General features: G+C 30.7%; 1 protein-coding gene across 3 annotated transcripts in view; it reads right to left on the bottom strand.

Annotated features, from left to right (window-relative positions):
- Positions 1–24,480, bottom strand: part of LOC126741008 (uncharacterized) — a 51,624-nt gene that overhangs the window by 6,796 nt on the left and 20,348 nt on the right. For 2 of the 3 annotated variants that reach the window (XM_050447250.1, XM_050447253.1), the window contains exons 3-8: positions 21,286–21,484; positions 20,791–20,984; positions 20,608–20,703; positions 12,227–12,686; positions 11,081–11,843; positions 4,338–4,529 (exon numbers count right to left, since the gene is read on the bottom strand). In XM_050447250.1, coding sequence (XP_050303207.1) covers positions 4,338–4,529; positions 11,081–11,843; positions 12,227–12,686; positions 20,608–20,703; positions 20,791–20,984; positions 21,286–21,484 — 1,904 coding nt within the window. The remainder of the gene's footprint in view (positions 1–4,337; positions 4,530–11,080; positions 11,844–12,226; positions 12,687–20,607; positions 20,704–20,790; positions 20,985–21,285; positions 21,485–24,480) is intronic. The other variant, XM_050447252.1, reaches the window with a different exon arrangement.

Below are 24,480 nucleotides of genomic sequence, written 5' to 3'. Positions count from 1 at the left end.
CGGAATGTTACGGTATTATATTTTCTCGCATGCCGCCGCTGACCGTTAGAAATGGTCATTGGCTGAGTGTATGTATGTGTAAAGTTGACTACAAAATGTTTTAGAAACAGAGTTGATTAGTGATATAGATCTATTTGATGCAAATGTATTTATAAAAATTAGATGCGGCTGTATAAAATTATAATTTTTAAGATATTTACGGAGTTATTTAGAAGAAAATATATATGAATCCAAACCAAATAACTGTTAACCTTAACAAATAACAAGAAAATCATATTACCATCATATTGATTATTTTACTGAGTAAAGTTCTTTAACCAGTCTTCTGTAGCCAGTCTATTTTCAAAACCATTGGATCAAACGATACTAATAATAGTGCTATTTTATACGTATGCATATTAAAAGAAGCAGAAAATTCAGGATATCTACCATCAAAAGTATGTAATCTATTGTAAGTCTTAATTTTTCTTTTATAAATTATGAGCTCCTTTTAACAGAATTTAAACCAAGTTCCGAAAACTTACAACGGACATGATAAAATACTACATAGATTTTTAATATGAATTAGATAGAGACAATTTCTGTTCTTTCAATTTTTCGTACCTACCAAGTTCACAAAATATGACCACTTGTTGCGCTATTTCGCCAATTTGATTTCTAAAGAAAATCATTATTGATTATTAGGCCAAAGTTCTTATACTCTCTCACTGCTTTTATCGAAATACCATTCACTGTTAACTGACAATTATTCCCCATGCTTTATTTACACCAAGGGACATAACTGCCAACTTGCTAGGATTAATTTTTAGACCATTTTGATGTGTAAATAAAGGCTGAAAGCAAATATACATTTTTAATTATTTTCTCATGATAATATTAGACTTTTCAAAACCAGTGTACTACTGAAGACAACGCTCTATACAAGTAGAAATGATCACCAATATAAAATTAATAAAGCGAACATTGGATTTCATTCACCCTTATATGAACAGTGATACTGGAACTTTTTCCGAAAATTTGTGCTTTATGATGGAATTGGAAAGAATTATGATGGAGTCCTTATGTGTTTTAGTCTAGGGTATGTATAGAGAGAAAAATAAGAATATGAAAATGACCTCTTAAACAACACCTTATTATGTAATGGAACAGTTATAATAATACGTCTCATATTAAGATTATCCATTGAAAATATATATTTTTTATTTAATATAAAGTTCTAAACTTAAGAATTTTGTACAAATAGCAATGAGAATGTAAGTCTCTTGGCTAGTTTACTTCAATTAGCTTATGAAATATATACACTCTTGTTTTTATACCATAGAAGCCTTTTGAATTTTTTAAGTTCTGGCTGTATCAGAAGAGTGAAGGCAGGGTATTACAAAACTTTAACGGGTTCTTAATTTGCGCATTGGTTTTTTTTATTTGAATCCTTAATAAATAGAATGGAATCCTTAATGCTGAGCACAAAAATTGGATTTGCTGGAGAAGCAAGAGATTACTAGAGCAAAACAAACTTTAAACCTCACTTAAACTTCACCTTCTCCGCCTACAACCCAATTAGTCTAGCTCTGTCTAGCGAGAAGAATAACGCTTCTGAGTTTGAATCAAAAGATCCCAGTTCAATTCTCTGAGATTTGTTTGAACTTGTTTTTTATTTCACAGAATCGCCCAAATTGTGACCTCTTGGGGAATGAGGAATTTTTGTTGGAATATAGAAAAAAAAATGTTTTTTGGTGCCTGGAAGAGAAATATATTTACTTTATATTTACAGATATTTGAGCAACAATTTATGTATAAATGCATGGTATCTAAAGAACATTATGAGTTTATTTACTCTTTTTTCAACTGCCTGGAAGGAAAATATAATTTTAATATCCCAGGCAGGTAAAAAACAAACTAAGTTCAACCGCTTGATATTTAAAGAATAAATTTTGAATATTTTGTATTTCTTCAACTGGTTTTAAGAAACATCATTTTATGATTCCAGGCAGTTGAGCAAGAAATTAAGCTCACGTACCTAAAGAATATATAGATGTAACGTAACGTAACATATAAATGTTGATATAACGTAAAAAGTTCAGCAGATGTAAAATTTAACTCGAAACACTTAAGACGCCAAAAGTGACTTGAACCCTGTCAAATGTCAAAGACGTCAAGTATAAATTTGTTGTTACCAACTGCTAATATTGAATTTAATTATGTTTCTAGTCATGTCATTATTATGCTTTTTTTCAATAAGTCGTTACGTTTGTAGTTTTATGTAGCTTTTTGAATCATAAATAAAGACAGTTTATTATTTTTACATTACTTAATTATATTGTTATCGCTTCAGTAACATCTATTGTCACATACGTCAGTTTCCAAGAAAAATAAATACACTATACTCTGCCTGTGACATCCGTCGTGTCAAAAACGTCATCTGTCAAATTTAATTACACACAGCAGAAGTGACTTAGACTCTCTCAAAGACGTCAGCTGCCAAGTGGTGTACGCGAACTCTATTCGTCAGTAAAGGTTTCTTTGAATGAAAAAATATATACTTATAGGTGGCAACACCGTCCATAAATGTCATTAATAACATCAATTGTCAAATAAAACTGACAAGAATAATTAAATCCTGGCCACTATACTGTAAAAACTCTTTCATGTTTGTAAAAAGCAAAAAAAAAAATCATACGCCGTTAAGTGTCAAACGCCAAAGACCTCAACTGTCAAGTGAAATTTGTTGCCAACTGTTAAAATTAATTAAATTACATTTTTAGGTTGTGACATTATTATTCCTTTTTTTTAATGTGTGTTAGGGTACTTAGGTATAGTGTTGAGTGGTTAGGTATAGAAGTAGCTTTTTGAATCATATAAATCAAGACAGTTTAATATCATTATACTTGATTATACTTAGATGAAGAAAAGAAAATAAAAATTGTAACTAAAAAATATATACTTATACTTGGAAATAACGCTGACAAATCTTATTAATAACATTTATTGTCACATACTGCATTTGCGAATTAAAACAGAAAAACATAATGCTTGACCTAATGTGACTTTACACATCTGTAAAAAATGTTTTTATGTTTGTAAAAACCAAGAAAAATAAATATACTGGACATTTCTGCCTGTAACATCCATTGTGTCAAACACGTCATTTGCTTAGGGATTTTCTAGATCAAGCGGATTTTAGCCATCAATATTTCATAGTAAAGAAATATCAAGCAAAAAAAGTGACAAATTAAACATTATTCACATTAAAAACCAATTACATCAAAAAAAGTTGAAAAAAGCCATTATTCAAATCCGAGCGACTTATTAAATTATGCCGAAATCATTCCAAGTCTTTTTTTATTCCAACCGCATTGTATAATCATTAAACGTAAAGCCGCGGTAACGTCTAAACCACCATTGATTCTATTTTTATTCAATTCAAATACTTTTATCATTTACCATCGTGAATAATAATAAATCACTTTCACATTTTTTATGATCCCTCACGCAAAGTCATCACCTATTACTTTGTGAGTAAACAATCGAATTTCGTTGCATGAAAACAAGTAACCACATTCGTCCTTCCCAATTTTGATAAGTTAATTAACATGTCAAGTAACCTTATTGTTGCCAAGGTTATTATCATCGGGAAAGTTGCGCAAAAAGTTTGTTACCCCGAGACGAATTGCAAATTAAAAATTCCGCGACCTTATAATAAATAAAAAGGCAATTACTTTTTATCTACATGTAGTTTGGAATATTTTAATTAAAAAAATATTATTAAGAATTTGTATGTATTGTTTTTCCTTGTTATTAGCAGGTGTTAAGGATAACTGGTAATTAGTTTGTAGTGCATAAATTATAGTAAATAATTAAAATTCAGGCTAGGTATTTGCAGTATATATTATAAGCTTGTGCAAATTCTCTTAGTTTTAAGGCTATATAAAAAAATGTAATATTGCAGATTTCCTGCTTAGGACTCTGAGCCATACTTTTAAAAAAGCCATAAATTCTATATTAATTGACTTATTCAAATGTAGGATATTTTTTATACTTGGAATTACCAGCCAGTAATTGTAGTTTTTCCAAGATAACAACCATTAATTGGAAAAGTATCATTAATGCTAATAATATAGTATAGTATAATACAGTATACCTGATCGTTTTTCTTTTCTTTTCAAATCTTTACAAATGTTTTTATGATAAATAGAAAAACCAAACTGAACCTGAAAGATGGGTTAGGAAGGAATATTTTATCCCTATTGGCTATTGTTTAATCTAATTCGATTTTACCAAAACACTTATTATATCCCTGACCTCACAAAATATTTGCTAACTATTAATATAATAATTACCTTTATTCTTCTTGATGTTTGTTGAATAAGACTAGATTTACCATCGATTAAAATGTTGTCATTGATAAATGTAACATCGCAAGGACTGGGAGGACGCGCCTCCAGCGTCCTGATGAGTTCGTCCTCCTCCCAAACTTCCTGAAAGTTTGCAATAAATGTTTCGGGTAGGATTTTAATTCCTGGTTCATCAGGCTGAAAAAAAAGAAGTAATGTTTAATAGTAATTCTTGATTTATATTCACGGAAATGGTTTTAATTTAGCATGGTCAAAAAGGGTAAAAATTATCATCCAATAGTAATATTGATATTATTATTGCCCATATGGATCTAATCGTAATATTTATACAAATTTGGAACATAAGCCTGTGATTACTTGTTGTTGCATGATCAAACAAATTGAAAATTGAAAAAAGTAACAGAAAATTGAACTGAATGAATGATTTTTTTAAGATTTCAGGTGAACTTGACAGCTTTTAGTATTTAAAAAATACAAAAATTCAGTAAACAAGAATATTATAAAGTGGTAGCAATATTTTTTTAAAAGTAAATGAAAAGCATAACATGAAAATTAAATTAAATTCAGAAGAATATAATTAAAAAATATATTTTTTTACCATTTCATCTCGAACCATTTTTCAATTCTGTAAATTAGTAATCTAGAGTAATGTTTTATATCTTCATTAAAACGTTTAAAGTTCCCTTAACTAAGTTACCAAAAACACTAGAAAACATAAAAAGATTTTGTTTTTTTTTCAAAATTTTTGAAGTTTTTAAAAGGTATTGTAATGTTTTTCAAACTAGGCAATTTTGCCATAATTTAACTAACCCTGTACCTTTTCTGTACTTTATGCTTAACTCGTTAAAACCTAAACATAACTACATGACATTACCCAAAATAAATAAAAACTATTAATAATACAAAATATACTTTTGAAATAGTCAATAATTTGTAAAACTTTGTATCTCTAAGGTATTTTAAATGGGAGTTATCAACACTGAACTGAAATTATTTTCTTTCACCTAATTTTATCTTTTTTGTTTCAAATATATTTTTCACATTTTATTCAGATATCCTAGAAAAATAAAAAAGAAAAGAAAAATTAATAAAGCACAGCAAAAATAACATAATAATTTAAATGTATGGCAAACAAATAATTAGTCAATCATATAGTTATAGGCATATTAATATTTAAAAAATCACATGCCTAAAAAGATTACGAGGTGTCCTCTAGTGGGCTGTATAAGATCAAAAGTTACACAGACTTTCACAAAGCTGTTAAAGTTAAACGCTAAACTTATTTTTTTGCGATATTTTTTTACCAATTTAAAGGCATCACATAATCCGTACAATGAAATAGTAGAATACATAAACAAATACGGTATTGTTCTAATGAAACAGAGGTCATTGCAATCTAGTCTAATAACAATTTTCACGAATTACGAACAATTATTGTTTAGTAAGAGTAAAATTTTGTAATGCGGTTACCGTGATTTTAATTTACGTATTTTGAAATAAAGCAAAAATACAATTTCACTTATATTATGAAAAAAATATATTTATAGGTTTTTTAGCTTTTTAGGATAATAAAGTATATATATGTACGTCAGTTTTAAGGTGGCTATTTTCATTGCTTAATGAAAATAATACGTACTTTGCAAATAAAATAAAAAGTAGGTACCTAATAAAATAAAATTTTTAAGTTTGTGAATTTTTCACATCACTCTGAGAAAAAAATTATGCTTTAAATTATCAAAAAATATAGTTTATACAATATTCCTAAGCCATTTCATCAACGGTCAGGGTTTTTAATCCAGTTAATTGTCTCGAGATGCCGTATTAACTTACCGTTAAAAAACGTGTTTCTTTTTACGGTAGTAAGTAACAAGAATCAGTAGACATAATAATTATGAGAAGTGTTTAAAGAAGTAAACAAACAGTTATTATAGGGAATATGAACCATCACTTAAAAGAATTATTCAACTATTAGATTTGAAAAAAAATAATTATTACTTTTTGGGAAAGGGGACTTTTTGAATCAAATGTACTTCGATCATCAAAAAATGTTTCACTGGTCATATTTCACCATTTTAAACTATATTTTTTTGGTATTGGGTCTAAAGATATATAAGTTATTGAGAAAGTGATAGAGTAGTGTATACAGTGAGAATTAAGTACTTTTTTTAATGAGTGTGAGGACTTGCAGTTTTTATTATGATAAATTAACCTTCTCAGAAAAAATAATTTAATTTTTATTTTATTTCTCATATTAACATTTTTAAATATTTACAAAAAAATATAGTCATAAATGGAGTGCAAAAATGTTAAGTTCCAAAAACAAGATCCCATTAATCTTACCAATATACGTTTTTTATTTTTATGCCATTTTCGTTTGTATAATACTAATCCTCTAATCATTTTCAAACTGATACCTGAATCCACATTGTAAATATTAAATTTTTTGTATTTACTTTAGCTTCTCTATACTACTGTTTAAAAAGTGTCATTGTATCCCAAAACTCAAGCTAATAAACGATTGTAATAAAAGAAACAACTTTTTCTTATATAATTAGATATCCAAAATTTCCAACCACTCTCACAAATGTTAGATATAAAAAGTTTAAATACTCCATTATATGTCTACTGATATATCTGATATGTATCAATCGTAAATCATGTTTATAAAAGACCCTGATCTGGAATGCCCAAGAATTAAATACTATAAAGAGTATCTGCAAAATCTTGAAACTGGACTATTTTTCCTTATTGTTTGAAAAGCATTTCGGATGCATAAAAGTCGGTATATGTGTGACAATGTGTGTATAAAACATTTTTATAACATAATAATCAGCAGCAGTATTTTTTAAAATATCTGAGTAGTTTTGCTATGGTTTCTAATGTTTGTCATAATTCAGAATAATAACACTATTAATATAATAGGTATAATATATAAGTATTATATATATAGGCATATCATATTAATACGGAAAAAAAAACAAAAACCATTAAACTATTAAAAGTCTCGAAATATTTTGTGTTGGTAAATTTTTGGCGTGTTTATAATAATAATAATGTTTATTTTCAAATGCAATATAACAAAAGAAATACAAGTAAATTTAATAAACATCGGCAATAAATACATAATGCCCCCAGCCCTCAGGAGCTAGTACGCTGTGCGAGGACTTGCTGGTATTTTTTTTCGCCTTAATATAAACCTAAATTGCAAAACAAAACAAACAATCTAAACTATGAATCTATTGCAATTGCAATGCTATTTGCAACGCATAAAAATTAATTAAAACTCATAAAACTAATCAAAACAAAAAAAAATCAAACAATTCAACAAAACATTTTTATAACAGGATTACCAAACTTAAGACCTACTGTATTTTGTAGTCCTTTGAAAAACTGTTATTACCGTACTGCACCAAAGCAAGACACAGATCAAGATTAAAATTAAAGGGCCATATAAGTGGACATGTTAATTTCTAATATTTACCAAACCATCAATAAAATAAGCTGATAAAATCAAATAAATAAGCTGTCTATTTTGAAGGATAATAAATTTTTTGATCCTACTTTTAACCAATCCCAATGAGTTGCTACCTAGAATAACACCTCTCATTTCTACTGGTAAAAAACTATAACATCTGGCAAGAAGATAAGTAAAACAATGTTGCCCTATTGTCTTCCTAGCTCTAGTGGTTTGTGAGGAATTCTGTTGAAGATTTCTTGTATTATACTGATCGGTAATTAATGAAATGTTTGACTTATATTTGTATAAATATGTTAAAATATTATAAAAAATATTTGACGAATATCGAAAATTTTTGTTTCACTTTACAGTAGATCTGAGGAATATAGTCTAGGTTTTTTATAAATAATTTTAATGATACTCTTCTGAACGATTTCTAGGCATTTTAAAAATACGTCTTTAGCCCCTCCCCATCCTAAAATTCCGTATTGAAGACGAGATTCTACCAAGGCATAATAAATTATTTTTAAATGCGAAATGCTTAATATTCCAACTAAAAACTTAAATCTACCCAATAAAGATCTTAAGGTATTTGTAACGTTTTGTATATGAATATTCCACTTAAATTGTTCATCTATGATAATACCTAAATATTTTATGCTTGGTACTGCTGAAATATAAGTTCTCTTATCGTTCAATTGAATATTTAACCTATCATAATTTGGAAGACCATTTCTGTATGATGAAAAACGCAAAAATTTAGTTTTATCATAATTCACACTCAATTTCCTGCTCGAAAACCAATTAAAAACATCCTTTAAAACCTCTTCTGAAATTCTTTTTACAATTTCCCAGTTTTTTTTTGGTAAAAAACAAAACGGTATCATCCGCGAAGCTAATAATATCTGCTGAAAAATTTGTTTCCAATAAAGAGTTTAAGTAAATTATAAAAAACAAAGGTCCTAGTATAGTACCCTAATATCATGGAGTATATGTTTGTTGAATATTCTGATATGCACTTAATGTACGGATTGGCCAGATATAATGCTTTAAAAGCATACTGATTGTAAGCTTTTACGAGGAAAACTGGTAAGAATTGAGTATAGCCTTATTTTAAGTAAAGTTTTAAGAAGCAGGAACGATTTGGATTTTTGTTCCAAATATTCCAAAAGTAGAGCTCCCAGAACTGCACGTACAGCTGAAGCTGTAGAAAATGTTTCAGATGCTGTCGTTGAAAAGCCTACAGTTAGGAATGTAGCTCGAGAATTTCAAGTTTCCAAATGTACAATAAATACTATTTTTCAAGAGCACTTGCTCCATCCATACCACCTGCAAAAAGTACATGGTTTAGGCACGAATGATTACCCTGCAAGAGTAGCCTTTTGTACATGTCTCTTAACTGATTTACTTCGTTAATATTAATTTCGGATGACGAATGATTTCGAAGGGATGGACCGATTAAATAGCATAAACATTTATGCATACAAATATCCTCATGCAATAAGACGAACTCGCCACCAAGTACAATTTCAAATTAATTTATGGGCAGGAATAATTGGATAATATTTAATAAGACCCGTTGATATACCTCCTAGACTAAATGGCCAATGGTATTTATAATTTCTTAAAGTACAATTCCTCATTCTGTTGGAAGATCTTCCATTACAAACACGCAAGAATATATGGTTTATGCATGACGACGCCCCACCTCATTTCAATTTAATAGTTAGAGAGCATCTACATCTAGACCAGTGGATAGGCCGATCAGGACCTGTATCATGGCCGGCTAGATCACCAGATTTAAATCCTATGGATTTCTTCTTCTAGAGTGATTTAAAACGACGCGTTTACGATAGGCCAGTGGCCTCATGGTGATCGTCGACAAAGAATTTTCCACCACAGCTAGGAAATGAAAAATAACATCCAAATGCTTTGAAGAGTGCAGCAAAGATAAGTTTGTTGAAGATGGTGCTCACTTTGCGCAATAATTGTAGTTAGTTTTTTCTTTTATTAGTTTTGTTGCCATTCTCGTTTGTTATTGTTAGAAATCATAGCAACACTACTCAGATAATATCCAAAGCAAGTTGATTATTATGTTATACATATGTTTTATCATCATGGTACAAATAATGCATTTGAACTTATAAAAACAAATATCTCGAAAACTACTAACTTTAGAAACTTCTAGCAAGTGGACCTTTTTTGTTGTGGAAATACGAGAAACTAAGTGTTTTTTCGGTCAGTTGTATACATGGTAGCACAAAAAAGTTATAATAAATTATTCACTAAAATAGTACTGTAAGTGGTGGTCTCTACAAGTAGAAAACCTTCCTATACCAGTTTCATGCTAAAATCTGAAGTGCTTCTTAAGGCTTCTAAATTAAGGCTTCTTTAGGCAATAAGGAAAATATCAACTTTTGGACTAAGGTATGTTTGGGTCAATTCACATACTTTGGTCTATAGTAGCTCCACTTTCGAGATTTCCCAACCTTTTACGGACACCTTCTATACAGGTAAACTCTCGCCTTATCCATCCTATATAAGGAGAGACTCAAAAAACGAGAAATACACAGTGGTTGACTTAGTTCATATCTGAACACTTTCACAGCAAGACATTCTGAAGACAGCTTCTAACTAAGTACTGAATGCCCTTAACAAAAATCAGTATGTTCCATTCCAATATTCCAAGATCACTTTTCTGCTCTACAACATGGCGGTATGTAAGAAGGATGAAACTTTTAGAGATTTTGAAATGAATGAGATCATTAATGTAGATCGGAATATAGATAAAAAGTAGTTCCTAAGTTCACCAGTCTCTGGATTCAAACCAAAAAGAAGATACATCTCAAACACCATATCTTTTCAGCTAAGACAATAGTATTCTATGATTCACATAATCAATTGCCTTTGACACATCACACAGAATACTTTTATAGATGTCTCACCCTGACTGGGAGCTCCTCTCTCCAGAAATACATTTTATTAAAATAGACAAAGCTTCCTAAATTCTAGGGCACTACAATATTCATATACAATTTAAGTATGTTTGTGACCTTGTTTTAACTAAGAGAACAACAAAAATAAGCTTGAAATTCACTAAAAAATTTATAACGGAAAACGATCTCAATATAACTCATCCCATGTTTATTACTAGATTGTCTCATATTATTTAAATCACAAGTATGGGCAAAATGTATGCCTAAATCACTTTTCTAATGCAGCTACTCGTTAAGTTTAGTTTGGTAAGATTTACTTTGGAAATGTGAATTACCTTAGGAATCGTTGGCTTGCTAGGCACTCTACTTGTATCGTTTGCGATATAATCCGGTACATCTTTTCTAGTCGTAAAGTTGAAAACAGCGACGGTATTTTCTTCTTTCCGACTTTTTCCTTTAATCGGTAACGGCACTTTTACTGGCTTTTCAACTGGGGAGTCGACCACACTCGTAAAATTATCACTGGTATTTTTCTTACTTTGCACGGGTTTCAACACGACCTTTTCGAATGGTTTTTCAGATTCCTGGGGAAACTTTTTAGTGTCCGCCGTACTTTCTGCCGATTTATCCACGGGTTTATGACTTTCGACGCGTACACTATCAACACTAACCTCGGCGACTTTAATTACTTCGACACTTTTCGCGTGATTTCTCAAATTTCTTACCATTTCGAAGGCGGACACTTCTAATTTCACTTTGCTCCCAAAACCGTTTGTTGGCGACTCTATAGGTGAGTGTCTCAAATCAGGACTGGAACGGAATTCGGATATCGGACTTTTCCTTTCTTGAATTGGACTTCTTTGACCGGATGCCGCGAAAATTGGACTTTGGATTCTCTGAGGACTTTTTTTTCCAGGTAAGTGTCTCTGATCAACTTGGGCCTGGGTGAAATTGAAGACAGAACTGGCGGAATTCTTGGTGATGTTGTTTTGTGAGATTGGTGATATCATTTTAATACCTAGAGATTCCTCATTCTCGCGGTTAAAACTCAGTGTATTTGGCTTTGGTTTACTGGGGCTATGTGGTGTATTGGGGTACCTACAAGTTGAAATTGATATAAATCTTAAATAAATGGCAATTTGGCATTTAAAAAAAATTGAATGATTAAAATTAAAAAGGGCGGGAGGTAACTAAATTTGATTGACTAACTAGATAACTCTATTTGTTTTAGAAAGTAAAGAATGTGGAAGCTGAATTAAATTACTTCATAAAAATTTTTTAAATCGATCCCTCGAAAGTAAAAAAAGGAACATTGCATGACATTTTAACTCGAAGTTTTTTTTCTTATTATCAAGATTCTTACTTGCTATTTAAATTAACAAATTAAAAAATCAATAGATAATAATGACAAAATATTATGTAACATAAATGAATAAATGTGATTTTTTTAAATAAATAAATATGCTTCTGGTAATGCTTACTTATTGTCAACTTCCAGAGGTGCCGAAATCGATCTATTTCTCTCTTCATTCAGAAAGTTTTCCGTAGTTCTCTTGCTATAAATAGGAGATATAAGCTTAGGGATAGGACTTGAAGTTAGTATTAAATCTGGCGTATCACAAAGCAAAGAGTTTTTGTGATTTTTTCTAATCTCCCCGTCCTGGTGCATCTCAACTCTAGAAACATCTGGAATAGGACTGGGCAAACTCTGAAATGGCTTTTTCTCTTGCTTAGGCGAAGTAACTAATTCTAGACAATTAGGTTTGACCAGCTCCTCGTTAATGATTACTGGCTTAGCCACTGGCTTAATATGAGTATTACTTATCTTTTTATCAACTAGTACTGGTTTTGAGGTTTTAATAACAGGTTTAGTGGGTTTTAAGCCCACTTTTGTTTTGACTATTATGTCATTAAAGCTATCGACTTTTGCAGCTACGTCGCCTAAAAAAAGTAAAGTTAATTAATCGAGGATCGGAAAGCACTAAAAGAAATTTAAAAATTGTATATTAAATTGATAAGGTCTTAAGTCTTGCACAGGGGTTTCCGGATTTCGTATATTTTTCCTAAATAAGAGAACCATTACTAAAAAATTATACTATGCATATTGATATCGCACTATTTTCTGAAAATTATTATGCAGCTAGAATAAATTTTTTATAACCTGCACGTTTTCTATAAACGTGCTGATTTTGTATATATTCAAGATAAAATATCCATAATTCAAAAACAAGTCATATAACTTATAGTTTTTGCATACAATATCAACAATCAGTGGAAGCATATAGTTGGCTCGTTGCTTAATAACAACAAATAAATACGTTTCTTAAAGCAATTTTAATAAGGCCACAAATTTAGCGAAACTTAACACAGATTGATATCTATCATTTGTCAAAATAACAACAACAACCGTAATGTAGGTAGGTCAAGTCCGCCTTAATTAAAAAGCCTTTTACCATAACACATAGAATTACGTTTTGATATGCAGCGCGTCATTAAAAGTCGCAAGTAATTTAGATACCCAAAGAGAAGGTTTTATCGGTAAATTAGAAAAAAAAATTAATAAATTTAAATATCTAAGATTTGTATTGATTTTTATTGTTTTATTTATCAAAGTTATATATTTTAGGAATGATAGGGTGGTTTTTGTATTTCCAGCAATTAATGCATTAAAAATGCACGAATACATGATAGCATGAACACATTGAAAAAACTTTTAATATGGTTTTTAAAAATTGAGCCAAAAATTCTTTATAAAAATTTACACATGCAAAGGATGAAACTCCATAAGTGACATTGAACCAGAAATCTGTTTATGGCCTAAAAATGTCCTACTGTAAAAAATGGAGAAGTTTATTCTAAATGTACATATATTTCTTTCATGAAATTTGATGAAAACATTTTTATAAAAAATTTTAGGGATACGTACGTAAACAAAAACTATTATAATAAAAAGAAAGATGAAAAAATAGAAGTTAAACGAGGAAAAAATTGACATTAAATAAGGTTTACTCTGGTACTAAGACAACTTCTAAGGTTCAAACTATTATATCAAATGATCGTCTATTTATCATGAAATCAAGTTTTTAATTTGCAATACAAACATGTGGATAGAATTTGAATTTTATCCTTATTAAGTAAAAAAAAAGCGAACTTAAAGGGTAAAAAAGATAATTCGTTGTTCATTATTTAGTCTATTGAGAAAAGAATGGACATCGTGAGAAATGCAGTTCAAAAAACATAATCTTCATTGTCGTATATGCCATTGAAAAATTACAGGGTTGTTACTATTCAAAATATCATTAGATTCTTAATGATCTATAGAGATTTTGTAGATAATATTGCAACAACTGAAGAACGAAATTCATTTTATTTGTAAAAACTCAAACTAAAATGGAATTTTCCTGGATATTGAAAATGTCAATTAAGGCCTGAAAGCCTTTTGCCTGTTGTTAATAAATTAATTGCTCGAAGTACAAAAACAAGTCTTTCATTTTATTTTTTTATATTTTGCCATATTAGATTAGTTTTGGATATATAGACAGACTGCGGCCAGATAATTATTTCCTAGAGTTCATATGTGCAGCACTGCAAAGCTGGTTTTAGTAGTACTGGTATCTCAAGAAAACAAGTATGCTATAGCCGCTTAGAATTTAGCGTATAAAATATAAAATAGTACGATATAAAATGTTTTAACTCATATATTTCTTGGGTTCTTTTGTGTAGAAAAATATACGAAAACTTAACCCTGCATCTAAGTTTTGAGAAAAACTATCAAACTCTCAAAATAACCAAATTTACAAATTAATACACTCAAGGTCCGTGAAAAATGAAGTTGCTGTAACGCAACAGATTTTTAATATACATATGTATTTCCTCTAATTCGACTTTTTTTAATACGAACAAAAAATTAAAGCATTTTCACTAAAAAGTATTTTTTTAGCATACTAATATAATATAAATCTCATAAAACTCGAAAGATAAATAAAATTGTGCATTCGAAAAAAAATATCTGTAATGTGTATGCTGAAATTATCTAAACAAAATCTACAATAAAATAAATAAAAAATTACTAAACAAATAACAATACATAGACACTTGGTCCACACCGTGTTAAAAATATTAGCGATAGCTTTTTCTAGACGCACTATATGAATTATGTAGTTAAAATGGAAACATTATACAGGATGTTACATAGAGAAGTCTGAAAAGAGACAAGGAATTGCTCTAGCGGTTATGGAAGAGCTTTACGATTTTCTCTCGCTATAATATTTATCTAAATTATCTTTTGTTTCAACTGCTTTTCCAGACGATATAAATATTACTTAAAAGGTTTTAGTAGTTTTCCATGAGGAACCTTTTGTGTGTGATGATTAATATTGCCCAATATCCTTATAACCCATAATTTCCAAAATATTGAAAAAGGATGAAAGACAATTTATATTTTAGGAACTAATACCCAAATCAATATTGATAGTACTAAGACTTGTGATTTATTATATTTAGAACTGCAAAAAGCTTTGGATACAGTTCACTAAAATATATTTAACTTAAAACAGCTCACTTAAAAGTATTGATAAACTATATTTAAAGGGTGTTTTTTTTAGAGACGGAGAACTTTCATTTGGCAACACTGTTTTTTATAACAGCCCACCTGACAGTTCTGGGTTATTTTTAGATTAGTTTAGTTTGACAATTCATCATGAACAGACTTACGCCGGAGCAACGTTTCCAAATTGTTCAAATTTATTTTGAAAGACATGGTTCTATTCGAGAAACACATCGGGCATTACGTGAGTTTTATGGTGCTCATAATCATCCTTCAGAGAGATTAATTCGAGAAACTGTTGATCGTTTTCGCAATACTTTTACTCTAGTCGACAATACGCATCCCGTAATAGGCCGTACAGTGCGCACGCTACAAGCGATAGCTGCTGTGCAGCATAGTGTTGATAATGATCCAAATGTGTCAATTCGTCGTCGTTCTCAACAAGTGAACTTATGTCCATCCACTTTATGGAAAATTTTGCGCAAAGATCTCGAATTGCGAGCATATAAAATTCAACTTGTCCAGGAGTTGAAACCCCAGGATCATCTTTTGCGCCGTACATTAGCTGAATTGGCGAAAGGAAAGATTGCTGTTGATCCACGATTTCATATGAAAATTTTGTTCAGTGATGAAGCACACTTTTGGTTAAATGGCTATGTAAACAAGCAGAATTGCCGAATTTGGGGGGATGAGAATCCACGAGCTATTGGCGAAAAACCGTTACATCCAGAAAAACTAACCGTTTGGTGCGCTTTATGGGCCGGTGGAATCATTGGTCCTTATGTCTTCAGAAATGCTGATGGTCAGAACGTTACAGTAAACGGTGAGCGATACAGAAACATGATAACCAACTTTTTTGTGCCTCAATTGGAAGCCGTTGCAGGCGTTGCAGAAATGTGGTTTCAGCATGACGGTGCCACGTGCCATACAGCGCGCCAAACACGTAATTTACTGCAAGAGACATTCGAGCAACGAATAATTTCAAGGAACGGACCTGTAAACTGGCCAGCTCGTTCGTGCGACTTGACGCCATTAGATTATTTTCTATGTTAAATCGCATGTCTACGCTGATAAATCCGAAACACTTGAGCACTTGGAAGCCAACATACGACGCGTGATTGCCGAAATACAGCCTGCAGTACTGGAAAGAGTGTGTGAAAATTGGACCTCTAGATTACGCCACGTACGCGCCAGCCGTGGGGGTCACATGCCCGAAATCATTTTTAAATATTAATGCCAAAAAAAATTCTTTAATATAAAAGCAAATTCGTTCATATCAATAAAATATTTTGTGTTTAATTTCAATTTAAAATTGTCCGCCTCTAAAAAAAACACCCTTTATATGCATACACTAGTGCTTCTAAAAATAATTTATGAAGTACCTTAAGGCTTTATATTGGTTTCCATAGAATTTTAAATTTATTAAAAATCAATTTCAAGCATAGGATTTAAGACCCAAATCACACTTTGTGTAGATGATCAATATGACATTAATACAATTTATAAGCAATAATCAATTATTGTTAATATGTGTAGCATGTAAGTTGATTTTCGTAAAAAAGATATCAATTGTGTAAAGATAACTAGTAACATTATAAAATCCACTAAATATGAATATAAAAGTCTTTACTTTGTTAACAATATACACGAATGTCAGAAAGTGTGCTAAATTTTAAGCATGAAAATGTAAGTTGAACTTGCATATTGGACCTTTAAAAATAGTTTATAGCCTCTGGTGGGAGACTACAGACTATTCCTTCACTATTTATATTTAAGAAATTATACAAAATTTATAATATTATTGGTTCATTCTAAATCACAATACATTATTCCAATTCTGGCATCAGCTTGTATAATAATTTCAAATTAAGTTAAAGTAGTTCACAATAAAATAATTAACATTAAAGATACATTATATATATTATTTGTGTTTAATTTATAATTAATGTAATTTAATGTGTCTATGGGTAACTTAATTGGGCTGTTTGTGATTTATTAACGAAAAAATACATACATTTTTAAATTTAAGATGATTATTTCAAATGTTTTTTTTTAACTTAATTTAAGTCATCTATATATGAGGTGTGAGCCAAAAATTACCGACTTACGTTCATATCTAGTCACTGAAACGTCGGAGCGACCTCTATAGGGTGTGGACTTGACCAGTAAGTCTGTCACGAACTCTGTGAATGCGTTAGTTACCTACAGGTAATCTTGATTGAACCGCGTCGATTTGTTGAGTCAATTTTTTCAAAACAGCTGAAATTGGACCAACGAATTTGTATTGTATACTGCTTGTAACTCGAAGAGTTGTGCAAAGACTATCAAATTGATAAAGGCATCATGTTGGGGTGAGTGTATGTGCAATACACAAATAAAAGAGTGATATAACCGGTTCAAAAAATGGCCACCCACGCAAAAACTTTGATTATGAAGGTCTTGTGCATCATGAGTAAGCTCCTAAAGGTCAGACAATCAATAAGGAAATTATCTCCAAGTTATGAAAATATTGCGCGACGCATTAACAAGAAAACGGCAACAGCTTTGGGCAAGCGGTAATGGTTGCTTCAGCACATTTATTGAATGTCGTGCTGTAGTATTTGACAAAACATGGTACTGCATAGCTTCGCTTGTTTTCCATTCAGTCCTGAAACAGCTCCGTGCGACGAGATTGAAAATACCGCTTAAAGGATACCGATTTGCAAATAACTAAAAATAATGTGATGACCGCTTACCAAAAAGCTAGTAGCTGAAAGGATTTACAAAATGAAAAAAAGGAATATGGAGGTAGGTCAGATACTTTTGGAACAAACCTCGTACATTCAGATTCGAAAGTCTAGAAACATTTATGCACAAATCCGCCGTTCTCGAAACAACAATTAATCTTTACAAATCCAACACTTATTTGAATATTCGTTCTATAAATCTACTTGTACATTTAAAAAACTTAAATATATTAATTAATTAAATACGCCTTTGATCATGAAACATGCCTTACGCCTAAAAATCATGAAACACGCCTTTTAGAATATTTTGAATTAAAATACATTTGGAAAAAAGAATCATGATGCTATAAACTTACAATAGGGGAAAAATAAAAGGCATATACCTACACAGATTGCAGACAAACAACATTGTTGACCCAACCTAGCTTTTGATGTTATTAGTTGTAATGTGATCTGTGTAGGTCTAGGCCTGATGATGCTCCGATAGGAGCGAAACACGTGTAATCGTAAATTATAATCATGTTTTGTTTTTTTGTTTGGTCTTTGACAGTTTCCCTAACTTATAATAAATTATTACCAATAAATAACTGTAAAGTTAGGAAATGAAATTATAACAATTAGAGCAAATCTGAACGTTTATTTAACTGACTTAACTTTTTTTTAACTCAACAAATAATCTTTAATTACTGAATATGACAGCTATACTCCATCATTAATGTTAATAATCTAAATAATGTTTATTTACATTAACATATAATCGAATAAACCGTAAATATACATATTTGCATATGGGAAAAATATAATATGCCATATGTTCAGGAGAACATGTCGACACTTTACTTTCGATATAATAGTTTGTAAATATTAATTACATACCACGATTTCGGTAAAATTTTGGTAAACTTTCTAAATAACCGTGCGAAAAAAATTGATCGGTGTCGCTCTCATACAGGCACATATAAAAAGTAATTCATTGTTACTGCTGTAAGTTTAGAACTACAGAAATAAAAACATTTTAAAAGTATTTAAATATATAGGAAGAACGGGACAAATCCGGTCCCATGGAGTCCTCGAAAGTATATATTATTAATTTTTATCGCATGTGCGTAAGTTTTACCTTTAAGCAACGTTACAATATTTAATATTTCTCATTTAATTTATTTTTAATCACGACTTATTTAAATTTTTTCAAGGAAAATCCTGCATTTTTTTACTGGCGCAAATGGGGTCCTTTACCACGTAGTTCACCGACTTTCTCAATGTTCAAAATTCCAAGATCTATGAAAAAATATGGATGATAGGAAAAAACCGCCTCTCAAAAAAATTACAAGCGTTGCTTTGAATATCGCAGATCAGAGCATAAGGCGCACTTACAGATATCCGTCGATTCTCCTGTTTGCAAAACTGTTTTTAGTATTTTTCTGATAGTGATTTTGTGTAGATAGTGATTATGTACCATTGAGTATAAATTAAAAAAAAAATTAAATCCGTTCAATTTCTTCGCTATTAAGAAATTAAGAATATCTATCAATATATCTATGCAATAACATGCAACAGAAAATCATAGGTCATAGAAAATAGTATCACTTTTTAACTTTAAAAGACAAATATACTTTTGCGTAGAAAACGCAGCACTTTACTTCCTTTAATTTGGGCTAAACTCTAATTAGTAAAGGATGATTTTTGTTTTGTTATTGCAAGGGAATACATCTATTCTATTCCGGTACCCAAGATCTAAGTTGAGCAGACTTGTATATTGTTCTACAGAAAAACAATATTTTGTTATTAAAAACTGAGACTATCCAAAATGGGTCGAATTTGCCCCACCTCTTTCCTACTACATATTTCAGTTTAAAAAATGACAACTAGGTAAAAAATATTTTATTCCATTACAGTGATCCGTTTCTCTATCTTAGATTGAATTCATATTGAATATATGATTTTTTTTATAGACGTTACTATAGTTTTCAAATGTAATTTTTCCTTAAACATTACAAAGCACTCGAAGCAAGAAAAAAAATTCTTATATATAACAGATTAAATTTAAAATGCAAAGCTGCAACTAGCGATGTTATATTTTAATGTTTAAATTTGTTAATGCTTTGTAAATATTAAAATTCTTTTAAAATTACAAAATATTTTTGTAAAGTATAGGTTTCTCTTTATAAATACAAATACCCAATATCAAGTATTTAATTTAAGTTAATGATAACCTTTTTTATATGAACCTAATATAAGTTCAAGTTCTAGCGCATAATTATCCACCTTGACGACCCAAGCGAAGAAATGTCAAGTTCATTCACACTCGTGCCTGTACTGATTGTCTTGAAATTTTCAGAAAAAATCTAATATAATTGAAACCATGGGTGGTATCGGTTTATGGTAAAACGTCACTACTGACAGAACTATTAGTCTTAAATATAGTAACCGTGAAAACAATCTTGGCTTTTTCGAATCACCGACCATTTAAAAGTGAAGTTAAAATGTATAGCCGATTCCTCTATGGAACACCCTGTATAATGCATTTTGTTAGTTAATTAACAAAAATATGATGCGGTTTTCCAGACAATCACATTGAACTAATTTTTACCGATTGGTTTAACGGCAAGTTTTATCGTTTTCCATGTTGTATTTTTCGTTTTAGCTATCAAACTGTTAAAACTGTATACTTTTTCTGCTACGACGCCTAGAATAATAAGAAATGTTTAACCGTAAACAGATGTTTCCAGTATATTCCAACAATTAGAGTACTGTACGATGGTTCAAAACTTACCGGTAGTTTGAGGCTTCTTAGTTCGAGTTTCAGGCCGTTTCTCAAAAATCATTTTCGCATGCTTGACGACATCAACGGGAGGTTTCTCCCTCTCTCTTAATAGGGGAGGTATTTTTTTGGGCCTATTTACTGCCCGAGTGGGTTTTTCGTTGTCTTCTGACCCGTTTTCTATTGATAAGGGCTTCTTATAAGGTCTGAAAGAAAGTCTGCAATTAAACAAAGATATATCGGTTTTGAAAAAGGTATACTAAATTGAACTCGCTTAAGGACGCTTTCTACATTATACATCAAACCTTAACGAAAAAATCGATTTTTCATTAGTTATCAGAAAAAAACTTATAAATTTAATCATCCTATATCTGAGTTAATATGAACTTTTTGATATGGCTATCCATCCCGTAATATTTTTACGTTAGGAAATTTTTCAAGGAATGATTTTCCATGTGCCATTAACTAAATAGCTACGCCCTGTATATATCGAAAGCCACTGCTTACCTCGAAATTTCTTTAGGTATCTCCTTCTCATCATTTACGGACATTAAGAGATCCTCATGTAACGATTGCCGGTTATTAATTTTTTCGGTAACCGATGCCGTCATAGACAGTTCATTATCATGGCTGGCACGAGAGATTACTTCAACTGACCTCGCGCGTTTCATTTGCTGCTGCCGATTCGATGACCTATATCTATTTCCTGCGGAAGATACAATGCATTATTACAATCTAACATGCTTTTGTTCCAGTAAAAATATGATCAATATTTTGTAATAGCTCTTATTTACTGGTTAAATTGCCAACGAAATTGTTAAATAGGATCAGCTAGATGTCAGAAGACGTTCATATTTGAAATTGTTTACCTATTTAAAAAACAAACAAAGTTTAAAATTCAAATCTAAACTTACTCACGTCTTTACGTAACACACTGCTTTTTAAATAACAAGTTTTTTTTTTAATCAAACATATAAACAATAGTCAATAAGTTATTAAATTAAATGTAGTGATTTAAAACATGTAAAAAATGTTTTAATTTATACGCCCCATTACGAAACTGCCAAGATTAAGTTAAGTCACATTTTTCCATACTAATAAATAATACTATTAAATATTTATTTATTAATTAATACACAGGATCAACCCCATCCCCATTACAAAATTTCTGAAAAAGAAATAAAAGCTAAACTACCTAACCACTAATTAACAATAATTATCAGTATATAGAATAATGAAAGTGTTTTACAAGTAGCAATAATAATTTTTCAAAAAGTGAACAATTGGCATTGCAAAATTAGCTTAAAGAAAAAACAAGATATTATCAATGACAATGATTAAGTGCACATCAAATTACTAAGTATGGAGAAAAATTATTTTAAAAGACAAAATTCTACAAATTCCTAATAAGATTTTTAAAATGCACTGAGGAAAATCCCAAAACTTCAATTCCATTAGAGTTTACTAGTCTCCAGGTTCTTTCGAGGTGACTCATATTTATAGTTGGTATGATGATGATGCAAAGAAAACAATCGATTTAGCCTTGGAATATTATATGAAATTTTATTAAGTAGTTTAGGACAAATCACAAGACCATTCAAAAGTGCATAAATAAACATTAAATCATTATTAGTGTGTCTTGAAGTAAACTTCGCATATTCAGCAAGTTCATAAATTGATCATAACAATGGTCATTAGGAACTGGAATGTGAACCTTGTAAAAGCAGAACCGTAAAAATTTGCTTTGAACTCTTTCCAGTGCAATACAATTATTCATGTAAAAAGGAGACTAAATTCATCCATACTCCAACAAAGAAACAACCAGTGATATGGACAACCTTTTCCAAGTTTCTACCGACAACTCTTTACAATTACGGAAGACGAAACGAAGGACCCTAGTGCATACAAAGCAGATGATTTTAAGAATGTGTTGTCGTTTTACTTAAACAATGACTATAAGACAAATTAAATCATAATAAAAATGTTTATTTAATATTTATAATTTTAATAATATAATATTAAATTTTCTCTCTCTCGATGGATTGTAGGTAATAATCGTTCCTTGTCGCGAATTAAAATTTTTCTTGAAATTGATATATTAGTGCGGTAGGCTGTCCATGGTATTCTCAGCATTCTACAGTAGCATGTCATTTCAGCCTCAATTCTTCGACACGCCGCATTTATGATCCGGGATTTCGATCCACACTCTGCAATAGGAAACCCTAGCGATTTCATAAGTCTCCTTTTAGTTTCCTTACGCATAGAATGGTCTTTCCGGATTTTCACCAGTCTATCTAAAGCCTTCCTTGCCATCCCAATTCTTCTTTTCATCTCCTGCTCTGAGAGACCTTTATTTGGTATTTTCGTGTCAGATACAGTTAGATACAGAACTTCTTCCCTTATTTCTATGTCTTGGATTAGTTGTAAGGGTAGAGGAATCGTTCCTGTCCGATCTATATTCATCAGATGACATTTAGATCTATTAAGCCGCAGTCCGCATTCCATGCTTACTTGTTCTATTGGTTGTAAGAGATCATACATTTCTTGTTCATTATTAGCCACTGTGATAGTGTTATTAGCGTACCGATGGTCAAAAACTTTTTCCTGTAATAGATACGCCACCCGCCCAGTCATCCAGAGCCCTTCTCACGATTAACTCTCCTTAGGCATTAAAAAGTATAGGGGAGAGAATGGATCCCTGCCGTACGACTTTTCCCACTTAAGTTCTTTAAGAGTTCGTATCCTATTTTTATGTTGTTCTATAGCTGTTTAATAAGTTAGGTCAGATGATCGGGAACTCCCATTTGTTTCAAAATGTACCAAAGCTTATTTCAGTGCACTATATCGAAAGCCTTGCTGTAATCCAGAAACACTGTATTCAAATAGCGTTTCAACCATCTATGTCACATTTAAGATTTCTTCTCTTGTTCTGGGGCTATATTAGGATGTGTAATAATATTTTGCTTGCGTGTTTTATTAGGGCGATGGTTCTGTAGTTATCGTATTCATCTTTTGGACCTTTTTTGTGTAGTAGAATGTATACGGACTACTTCCATTCTTCTGGCCATTTTGTGCAACAAGATATTGTCTGAGCGATTTTCTATCTCTTAATTTCTTTGAGTGGTTTCTCTATTTCGTCCCTTAGAATTGATGGTTCCACAATCTGAAACTGGAGCGGAAGGTTTTCCTGTAAGTTAATCTCCTCAGATGCCAGGTATCAGGTATCAAAGTCAGTCTGAGGTAGAATCTTTTTGAAGAAGATATACATAATAGCTAAATGTACCAGACATGAATATGATATTTCACAAAAGCACAATGAAAAATTCAAACTCGTCAACTTTTGAAAATTGATTTAAAATTGAATTTCTTTCAATAGGCTTGTAAATTTCTTTGCAAAAACACTCTTAAATGATTCCAAAGCTCCATATACTGGTACTGGATCCACTTTGTCCACAAACATTAATTATTAATTTAATCATCAATGTAAATGTTAATTTTAATTAATCTAGTTCATTTATCACAGATACGTCCATATTTCTAATTTGTTTGCTAGTCTAAGCAGTCTCATAATGGGTTAATTAATTCCATAATTGTCTAATGAAAAGGAACATTATGTGCATGATATTAGTTCCGGAATACCATTACATAAAAGGTGACTTATGGAACTTTTAGAATTTTGAGGAAGGAAATATTCAGCAATGA

This window comes from Anthonomus grandis, chromosome 10 (genome assembly GCF_022605725.1).
Source record: "Anthonomus grandis grandis chromosome 10, icAntGran1.3, whole genome shotgun sequence".
NCBI classification, from domain to species: Eukaryota; Metazoa; Arthropoda; class Insecta; order Coleoptera; family Curculionidae; genus Anthonomus; species Anthonomus grandis.
The sequence above is the reverse complement of the archived record's forward strand: the minus strand, read 5'-3'. Positions and strand labels throughout refer to the sequence as shown.